At 30.8% G+C, this 11125-nt stretch overlaps 1 protein-coding gene across 2 annotated transcripts; it reads right to left on the reverse strand.

Moving 5' to 3' along the window:
* Window positions 1-281: 281 nt before the first annotated feature.
* LOC112703426 (terpene synthase 10) lies at window positions 282-6175 on the reverse strand. 2 transcript variants are annotated; one of them, XM_025754869.3, is made up of 7 exons: window positions 5823-6174; window positions 4193-4451; window positions 3409-3790; window positions 2769-2987; window positions 1806-1944; window positions 1434-1682; window positions 282-802 (listed from the first exon to the last, which is right to left on the reverse strand). In XM_025754869.3, exons 1-7 carry the CDS (start codon window positions 6090-6092, stop codon window positions 494-496), a joined length of 1827 nt encoding a protein of 608 aa, XP_025610654.1. In that variant the 5' UTR covers window positions 6093-6174; the 3' UTR covers window positions 282-493. The 2 variants fall into 2 exon arrangements, with proteins under 2 accessions (XP_025610654.1, XP_025610655.1); XM_025754870.3 differs by lacking the exon at window positions 2769-2987 and having other exon boundaries at window positions 5823-6175.
* Between the last annotated feature and the right edge of the window lie 4950 nt (window positions 6176-11125).

Below are 11125 nucleotides of genomic sequence, written 5' to 3' on the forward strand. Positions count from 1 at the left end.
TAGCAAAACCAACAATAAAAGAAAACATTTAATATTACAATAAAAGAAAGATTTAATTATTCTATTAATTTTTATAGTTTTGTAAAATTTTCAATTAGGTCTTTATGTTTTTTTTTATTAATTGAGTCTCTACATCAATTTTTTTTTTAATTAAATCCTTTTTAGTAGTAATTGGCTTAATTTTATAGGGACTCAACTAAAAAAAATTAGTATAAAGACCTAAATAAAAGAAAAAAAATGTAGGAATCCAATTAAAAAATAAATTTGGTGTAAGAATTCAATTAAAAAGAAAAAAAATATAGAAATCTAATTAAAAGTTTTATAAAATTATAGGACCAATAGAGTAATTAAACCTAAAAAAAATACTAGTAGACCATATAAGGTACATTATTTCAATAGAGACTCTAACATAAAATAAGCACATCATTTTGAATAATACTAATTAATGAGACAGCATTTTAGTTCTTCTCAACCAAGTTTTCTTTGTAAGCAGTCACCAAAAAAGGTTTTCTTTGTAAGGAATGGGTTGAACAATTAATGATAGAACACGATTCTTCATTTGAGAATCTTGAATAGTGTGTCCATCTCCATGGTTATACATGCACATTGCCATTCTGGCCAGGTTCACAGCCATGCCAACAAAGATTTGAGGCAAAGAAGAATTATGAGCTTCCTTATTTAGTTTCTTCCATGTTAAGGACAACATGAATTTTATATGTTCTTTGGCATTTTTTTCGGAAGCTCTGGTTTCATTCATGTAGCACTGAATCAACTTCAGAGTATCACCATTTTCACTTTCACGCTAAAAATAAAAAAGAAATAAATATTACAATAAAATAATAATAAAAATGAAATAAATATAAGAAAGTTTTGTAAATAATTTGATTAAGTGTTTATAATTTTTTATAATTTAACTCAATTTTTAATTCAACCTCTAGTTTTTTTTAACGAATTTCAGCAAGTTCTTAGTTAAGTACTAATTTATACGGAAGATTACAAAATGTCACTATAAATACAATATTTTCTTTTGGTTTGGAATTTCTTGATGATCTTACAGGTGATGAATGAAAATAGGAATTTAAGTAAGGAAAAATCTAGAGAACCAACAACTTTTTCAAATTCTGGCCAGCAGCATGTAATCAGCAAAGAAAAGTGAGCCATTAGATAAAATCATACACCAATCTCACACCATTAAAATCATCATTGATGACTATTTGATGGCTACAAATCATAAAAGTTGCTGGCCCTCTAGCACTCTTCATTAAGTAAAATATTTTCTTATTGGTAAGAGTTTTATTTAAAATTTTAAATTATATGAATCTATTTAAAAATTGAGTAAAATTATACTAAAAATTATATAATATATTATGTGCACTCCCGAAATAATTAAGCCTTAGAATAAGTAACAAGAATGAAGAGATTTTGGAAATTACTTCATATGTTCCAAGATCATTAACAAGGCGTGAAATGGTTGATGGAAACCGAATCATGTCACAATATTCTTGAATGCAAGGTAGTTCTTCTCTTTTGAATGAGTGTGGAACCAAAAAATAAGTATGGACAAGTATAACCGGCATGCCTATGGAGATCCATCCGTTCTCTACATACTTCTCAAACCCTGGTTTATACGCACTATGGAACCACTTTGCTTCTATAAGATAGCTTTTACATATATCTGTCCACTAAAAATTTCACAAGCACAATAATAATCTCTTCAATAGGGACTTAAAGTAAAATTGTAAAATAATAAATAATAAATAATAAAGTGCTAAATAATTAAAGCAAACAAACAAATACTTCCTTACCGATTTCTTTAGGTATGGAGCAATATAGAAACCGTTCATTTTTAGGAATTCAAAAGCCAGATCATTGACAAAGTTATAGAGCGAAAGAAAGCATAGCTGCATGTATTCTGGAAGAGTATCAATGATGTTTGGATCCCATCTAGAATCATACAATGCAAGTAGGGTCATCAATATTGTGAACAAAAAGGGGTTTTTAAATTTATTAGTCTTTAATATTGTAAGTGATTTTTTTTTTATCTTACTAAACAACAGTCACTCAGTTTTTCAAATACAATATCAAATTAAATTTTATTGTTATACATTAATTTTTTTATATATATTATAGAAAACTTTAGTATTTTGTTCTTTATGATTGTCATATAATAATATAATATAAGAAATTGCTTCTCTTTTTTTTTAAGGTTTGGAAACAACTATTGATTTGTAATAAATTTTATATGAATATACATATGTCAATTATTGACAAAATAAATATGTATTCAATTTAAAGTAATTATATAATTAAATATATTATCTCTTAATATGTTATTCAACTAATTTGATGGAAAAAAACATATACAACTAAAATGAATAATTTTTGTGTTATCACTTATGACAACTAACATCCGTTTGTAACTCTTTTTTTTTTAATCTTTTCGAATTTTTGTTGCTTACAAATTAAGTTATTACAAGAATATACCTAAGTCTATTCTTTTATTTATCTTTTTTAACCTCAGAAATTTAATTACAAAAGTTGTTAAAGTACAAATACTTGTTTACAAGCTTTTGAAGCATAAGGACTTATTTACTAAATTTAGTGAAATTATAAAATCTTTTATATTTTTGAAACCTATTATCTAAAATTAATGTTTTAAAATTTAAAGAATTAATAAAAACACAATTATAATTTAAGGACCATATAATATTTTGTTAGAAGAAAAAAAATTACAATTAAGTAAATAGGAGTTAGTTTTAGTTACTGACCTATCAACTGCTTCCGTGAAAAGTTCTAGCTCTTCTAAAGTTCCGTACACATCATAGATGTCATCAATTGTGGTTATTAAGCAATTGACTTTTGTTAAATTCCTTCTGAAAAATTCAATATGTGGCTCCGAATTCATTGCCAAAGGCCAAAGGAAGTTCTCTACCAACCTATCTCTAGCAAAGTTCAACTTCTCTAGAAGGTCTTGTTTTTTCCACCAACTTAAAAGAAGGAGAAAGAAAAAGGAACAAAATCATTTAGCATGTGAACAAAAAAAAAATTGCATATGCTTTTGATTGCACTAATTAATGGAAAAACCCCTAAAGCATGCAGGGGTATGCTCTGCCTTTAATAATAGAACGTGCATAAAATGATATTCTTTAGGTAACTTTGGTTGTATTGATTAAGTTTGACTTACAGTAGTTTTCTTTTTAATTAAAATGCCCATAATTATTGGTAAAAAGATTTATTGCATCAAAAGAGTAAATTATTAGCATGGTTAATTTTTTTTACAGTATTGATTGCTTTTTTAGTAGTTTGAGTGTGTTTGAGTCAAAAAATAATCTTTCAAGCAAATTAAAATTATCTTGATGCATGCTTAATTTAGTGATTGTAAACATATAAAAATGGGTGGCATATCACCTTGACCCATGCTTGAGGTCTTCTTGATGGATGGTTTGAAGAATGTTGTAATCCAATTTAGCAAACTCAAGTAAAGAAGGATTCATTGTTTTCCTTGTTTCATAAGCATGAATGAACCATTGTGCCTCCCACCGTGGAGCCCTCCAATGCAATGGAATCTCCAAAGAATGATCAATTAGGAGTGATAAGTAGTTCCCTTCACTCTTATTTCTGAATGAATATTTTTCAAGAATTTTCAAAGTGAAATCTCTTGCTTCATCCAATATACTTTCACCCTCCCATGAATAAAATGAGGCTTCATATAGTGATAATATTCCTTCAATATCAACTGACTGAGATATCTTAAAATTATCCCTTTCATCTAGAAAGTCAACAAAAACATCTACAACAAAAATAATATACAACACATCAATTGTTTAATGAGAATATATAGCTTTTATATACTGAGAGCATCATATAATTTTCCACATATTGTTAATGATGAGAAATTAAAATAAATAAATAAATTAATAATCTGGGTGAATTTTTATCATCTGATCTGATTATTTAGTATAAATAATTATTTAAAATATTTTTTTAATTTTAATTGACTATATTAAATATAAAATTATTCATGTGCACTTATTTATGTAGTTTAATTTTTTTGGATAAATAATTTTAAGATAGACTCACTAAATTGGAAACATAATTCTAGCTAGTTTACTTTTTTTTTTTTTTTTGTGTTTCAATCTCAACTAAATATTCCTAAGTAGTATGTGATGCATGTCATAAGAAGGTGAAAAACCTGTTGATATATCATAACCATGATCCCTTAAGATCCTGAATTCGAGTGCTGTGGCATGCAGAGTCTTCTTTTTTTGGGAGTAATCTATGTTATGGATACTGTCCAATATGTTCCTTATTTCACTCTTGAAAAGATAAGCCACTCCAAGCCTTTGCAACACATCAATAAGATCAAGCTGGTCAACATGATTTTCAACTTTGAAAAGCATCTTTCTTACTTCTTCCTTCAAAACATGGTGTTGCTTGAGGTATGTTTCCTCCTGCTCATTAATTAAAGAGTTTTGTTATTTATATACCTAAGAGTAATTAAGTGTGTCTAATCTGTTGAGACATGTTGTAATTTTTTGTTTGTTCTTGGTGATAATACCGAAAAGAATAAGTGAGATCAGATAAATTAAGGGTGCGGGGTTGGTGTTATATCCATGCATATGTGAGTTTAGTTCATGTAGTTTTGTGTTTCTTATATACACTTTTTTGCCTTTTATAGTCGACTAGTTATATATAGTATACAAGTGTTTCTTTCAATTCTCCATAAATAAAAGAGCAAACACAAAAACACGAAAGGAAATAAGGAATTCAATGTTAGAGTAAAAGCTAAAACAAATAAAACTCAATAATAATAAAGCAGCAAGTTTCTAAAAAATAAGTTGGGCACTAAATTGATAAAGATAAAAATTTAAAGTTCAATCGAAATTTAATAAAATTTATACTTTTAAAAATTAATTTTTATAATTTATTATTTTAAATTGATTAACCGTGCACTAAAAATTTACATTCATTCGATTGGTTAACTTATATTTTGAATCTCAAACGATTTTCGGTTAATCTGCAATATAATCTCAGCTAGGATTTAAATTCAATGTACTTTTTAAACAAAGCATACATATCTACCACTCAACCAAGTCTTGGAATGAAAATAAAATGTTTTTCTTAATTTAGTTATTATTTGCATTAGTCTTGTTGTGGCAACAATTTAAAATTTTGGACAATGAGAATTTGAATAATATGGTCCAAAAGTAAAGGTCCAACTCTCTGAGAGAGACAACATTTGGGATCGAGTTGGGGTTGACTGATCCGATAATTGACTTTACTTGGAGCACATGCACAAGGTTATTAGACCGGTTTTAATTTTAGTTTGGTTTGGATGGTCAAAAAAATCGAATCAAATCAAACTCGAATCAAATCAAACTGCAATTTTAATAAATGACCAGATCAGATGATTTTTTCTTAAATAATCAAACCAAACTGCACTACAAATGCGAATGCGAATGCTCCTACTATGCATGTTTCAATCTCGCTTCACATATTTTTAAGTAAGTGAACTCATAAAGTTTGCACTGTATGTATATGTAAAAGTTCAATCTCTGAACAAATTAACCTCCTCATCCTATATAAATACTTTCGAGTAAGTATGAGTAATTTTATAATTCATGCTCACCTACTTTATTTTTCACTTGAGCATTGAAGTCCTTACCGACATAGCCTATCTATACCTAGTCGAACCTAAAGTATAATACTCTTTGAATTTTCCATTATCCAAAGTCTATATTCACTAAAGTTTTCTAACAAGGATGCCTAAGAAATTTACGAAGAATGATCTACAATAATATGATGGAAGTATCGAAGCATACCTTATATTCACTATTGAGTGACTGGATATACTCATGAGGCCAAATAGAAGGTTCGTATTTAGCAACAATTTGACGATCTGTTGTTTGATTTTTACTACTATTATTATTGTTATCATTAGAAACTAAATTCAATGCATTGCATTGAATTGAGCAGGGGAAATTTAAGGTCCTAATTATTGTTGCTGGAAATGATGAATTTTTCCCCAGAGGAAGGAGCACTTTGGTGAATGTTGATGATGTGATTATTGAAGCAAGTTTTGGTAGATCCATCTAGACTATTATGACAGAGGAAAAAGAGAAAAGAGGGAGCGGGTATTCCAAAGATTATGTCTTGTTCATTGGCAAAATAATGATCTTACCCTTTATATAGGCGAGGAGCCATAGTTGTGTAAGTCAGATCAGACTGGCCGGTTAGACCAGAAATCTAACAAATTAATGGTCCGATCAGTTCGGATTAAAAACGATCTTCTGAAATTAAATAAAAAACATCAGGTGTGTGACTGTGACTTGGAACTTCTTTCAACTGGACACTGGACGGCTTCCAATGAGCCAGCAATAATTTTTTCCCATCGGATGAGCACAAAGCCAATATTTTCTTTAGCATTTTTTTCTTCCAAAATATTTACTGCTTTTTTTAAAAAAAAATCTTAATTCGGTATATATCTGTTACAGTTTAACGTAGTATTTGTTAAGTATTTCTTTTGCTTTGCTTTTTATATAAAGTTAAATATAATAAAATAATGAAACAATTACACTATAACTGAATTATTTAATATGGATAATGGATATTTTTATTATTTTAGAGTTTTAATTAGTTTAAAGATAATAAAAGAATGACAACATGAAGTAAAAAATGATTTCTTGGTTCGAACTAGCCGACTTCAAAGTGAAATTTTCACGTGTTAATTTAATTATTTTTATTATTTTTCACATGTTTGATATAAATATAAAGTATATCAAGATGAAAAAGTGGATCCTCTGTTTTGAGAAAGTAGTTGCTCATATCCTATCCCAAAATATAAAGTCAGGTTTAATAAGTAAAAAAGTCCATTTAAAAAGGGTAGTTATCTAATTTATTGAATGTGTATTTAGATTATCGTTTTTAAATGTAAGTTTGTATAAAATTGATTTTATAAAATTAATTTTTATGAGAAGTAAGTTTGTATTAATATAATTTCTGTTTGACAATTTTTATATCAAACCGTATTATAGTAAAATAAATATTATTTAGATTATATTACTCAAAATTATTTTTAGATGAAAAAATAATAAAAGAGACATCAATTTAAATATTTTTTTATATACATACAAAATTAGAACACTAACAAAAATAATACAAAAAATATTTATCATATAGATAAAATAAATATAATAAAAAATAAAAATATCAAAGAGAGTACTATAAATTTTATAATGTCAAACAAAAAAAAATATTTTATAATTTTTTTAGTATTGTCAGTGCTCTTTAATTTAATATTATTTTGGACTATAAATTTTTATTATTTATGACTCTATTGTTACTTATAATTAGTTTTTTTTATTTATTTTGTCTTTTTTTACAGGATCATAATTTATATTATACAAAATTTTGATAATAAACGTAGTATATAATAATTACAATTATAAATTTTATAAAATTAAAATAAAAAATAAAAAATTAATACAAAACAAAAATAGAGTACATCAAATGATAGAAAAAAATCATACATATAAGAAATAATAAAATTTTCATAAAACCAACAACATATATTATATGAACAAAAGAAATACAATAAAAGGTAAATAAAATTCATATGAATAAAATCAAATAAAAAATAAAAAAATAAAAAATTTCATACAGAATATAAATAAAATACAGTAAAGGATAGAAAATGAAGGGTAGGATCGGTAAAAAAAATTTCATCTAATTTTTCAAGGATAATCAGCCACCATAAACGTAAAACGCAGAAGCTACAAATTTTAGCTTCTCATGAACATGTGTTCAGAGGTAGAATCATTTTTTGTGTTCAGAGGGATAAAAGTTGCCAAACATAAAAGTGAAACTTTCAAGAGACTCAAACACACTTCTCTCTTCCCCAACGCGTTTGCCAAATACACCCCTAAGAAGTTGGGCGTGACGAAAGAAGTTCAGCCCCACTTATCCAAATAAGTAACTACCTTTCTAAATATCTCCTACTATCTCTATTCCATCTAGAGGAAAGATCCCAACAAACTCTCAAGATAAAGGGAGCGGTTATCCACCAATAAAGGTGGAACTACTCAAAACCTACTTAAAATCCTTGCTAACTTAAGTATAAGAGTCTTTTGCAGGTACCACACCCACCTCCTTACGAAGAACTCTGACGGCGGCACCTCGGCATCAGAACAAGTTGGACGCTGCCTCAAAAGGAGTTTGGACCTCACGTTCAGATCCAAATCACCATTTCAGGTAACCCCGAAACATTGGCACCGGAACAGAGGGGGATCTTCTTAAGCTCCTTCAGTAAGGCCGCGCAGAGCCCGGCCATCCGAACTCCTCCTCAAGCCATAACCTGGAGGTGAGATTCAATAGCAACATCATCCTTGCTTATGAAACTATGAGGAATAATATGCTTTTCACTCCAAGCCAAAGCATCAAAACCTTGTTCATAGATGCCCAAGCTCGATGTCTTGTGCTTTTTAGAGGTCGGGTTGGGATTTGAAGGAGGTGGATGGTTTGCTTGCTTTGGGGGACGATTTTCTTGTTGTTCTGAGGAGGAGGGAATTAACTGAGGGCCGAGGTCGAGTGTAATCTTCACAAAAACAGCAGCACCCCAGTCCGACTTAGAAGGCGAAGCCTGATGATTGAACTTTGCTCGACGGTCTAGATTTTCTTCTTATAGAAATAAGAACTACTTCGTTGTAAGCATAGATTGTATAAAACACCTTAGCAATCAAAGCAAAAGCGTTTACCATGGTGGGGTGTCTCCCACCAAGCACTTTTGGTATAAGTCCTTAAGTTGGACATTTAGGAGGCTCCTTATCAAGGCGGTTTATGCTTGTATCCATCCTTGAACCTCCAAGAGTGCTTGTCCTTCAATTGGTTTTCTGGATTTTCAACCATGTTCACCAAGCTTTGGTGAGGTTCCTTCCAAGATATGAGCTCCCAAAATTGACTTCCAGCGTATGATCCAGGATCACATATCTTATCTTCACACCCATCTTCTAGTTGGTCGTCTCGGTTCCGTTCGGGTGATAAGAAAGTAGAATTCTCATGTGAGCACCAGACTATCCTCCTAGACCCATTCAATTGAGCATTACACCAATCCATGTTCTTCAGTTTCGAGTTTCCAACCATAATGAATCTATACTTACAATGCCAACCACTAAATGTCCTCCTCTTACGCTTAATTCCACAGAGTGCCCTAAGTTGGCCATCCGTCTCAAGTAAACCATATTCAAGTGGAATAATGAAGCTGAGATTTAGAAGTTTTACCCACTCAAGCGAAGGATTGGATGACAAATTAGATGGAGGAGTTCCCAAAGATCGTGACAAAGCATGTTCTACTCCCGTCCATCCCCTTTTAGAGGTTTTCACCACTTGATAAGATTCCTCAAGTTCAAGTTCTTCTTCACCAATTTCTTCTGTCTCTTCCCCATCACTCAAATCATACAGAGGAGGTTGAGCGAAATCTATCTCATCGTCAATTCCAAGCATAGTGGGGAAGGATTCTTCAAACTCACAAGGATCATATGTTGATTCGGAATCATCATAGATAGGAGGGCTTGTTGCTTGGAACACTTCTTCCACTTCTTCATTGGAAGAGGGTTCAACAAGATTGTCAAGGGGACTAATCAATGCAGACAAAAATTCATTGATGATAAAATCCATTTCTTGATCAATTCCCTTCGGTTCTTCGTTTACTCCCGCAACATTACTTCTTTTCTTTAGTATCCTCTTTACATTCCCTGAAAGAGGATTCTTCAACTTGAGATTCCTTTATGTACTCAACATATCCTAAACATCCAACCGCTACTTCCTTTGGTTCAATCATCTCTACATTCTCCTCTTGTTGTACTTCATGCTTTGGTTCCTCTTCTTTGCCTTGGAGTTTCAGGTTCATTTCCTCACTAACTTCCTTGATTGCTTCTCCACATTCAACAATGGGAGTGCCTTGGTCGCACAAGCTTAGGCGGAATGAGATGATGTCACCAATGGTTTCTACCATAGTAGTCATTTTCGCTCTTAACTCCTCAAACTTCTTTTCGTCCTCCTTATGTCGCCTTAAGAGATGAGATTCAAGATCTCTCACTTCTATTATGGTGGCTTCATTGGGAGTTGGTGGTAAAAGAGAGGATTCATCATTCAAGGGAAACGTGTTGTATTGGAATGCGGTTCATATTGGTGAAATCCTTGAGGTGGTGTGTATGGATCTTGTGGTTCAGGGGAGTATTGGTATTGGAACGGTGGTTCTAGATGTGATTTATATGGTGGTTGATATGGTGTGTATGAATTATGGCCATATAGAGTTGAATGGTGATGTGAGGCTTGTGAATGTGGTGTGTAACTATATTGAGAGATGGGATCATATGCATATGATGATTGTGGTTGACAACCACAATTAGGGTCATCACATACATTGGGTTGATACACATTAGAATCAGATTATACCTATAGGAGCTCGTAGGAGGTTGTTGTTCATAAGCTTGAAGTTCCTCCCATCCTTGATTCCTAAATCCTTGATGCATATCCTCATTGAAGCCTCTATTTCCTACAATATAGTTAAAACTACACTCATAGCAAAAGGGGTGAGAATTCATAGTGAAAGAGAGTATAAAAGAAAGCAAGTATTACTAACAAACAAAGAAAACAAAATCCTAACTAGTAAAACAAACAAACAAACCAAATTCAATATATTTACAATATATACAATAGCCAATAACATAGCACCATTGTCATCCCCGGCAACGGCACCATTTTTATGATTGAACTTTGCTCGATGGTCTAGATTTCCTTCTTATAGAAATAAGAACTACTTCGTTGTAAGCATTGCTCCAAACCATCAAACAATTCTCACATAAAAAATTTGAGTTGTCACGAGTAACAAACCCCAAATAAAAATTAACCGGAGTATTTAGACTCCGGGTCGTCTCCCTAGGAATCACAATGAAATGCTTGGTTATTGGCTATAAGGTGTGTTTTTGGGATTTTTGGAATGATAAACATGAAAGTAATTAATAACAGAGATCAAATGACAAATGGGTCTTGGCAAGGGTTAGTGGTCAAGGATCTCTATCATAATTACTAACCACAACATGAGAATTGGCAAGGATCAACCTCATTA

Source organism: Arachis hypogaea, chromosome 7 (genome assembly GCF_003086295.3).
Source record: "Arachis hypogaea cultivar Tifrunner chromosome 7, arahy.Tifrunner.gnm2.J5K5, whole genome shotgun sequence".
NCBI lineage: Eukaryota > Viridiplantae > Streptophyta > Magnoliopsida > Fabales > Fabaceae > Arachis > Arachis hypogaea.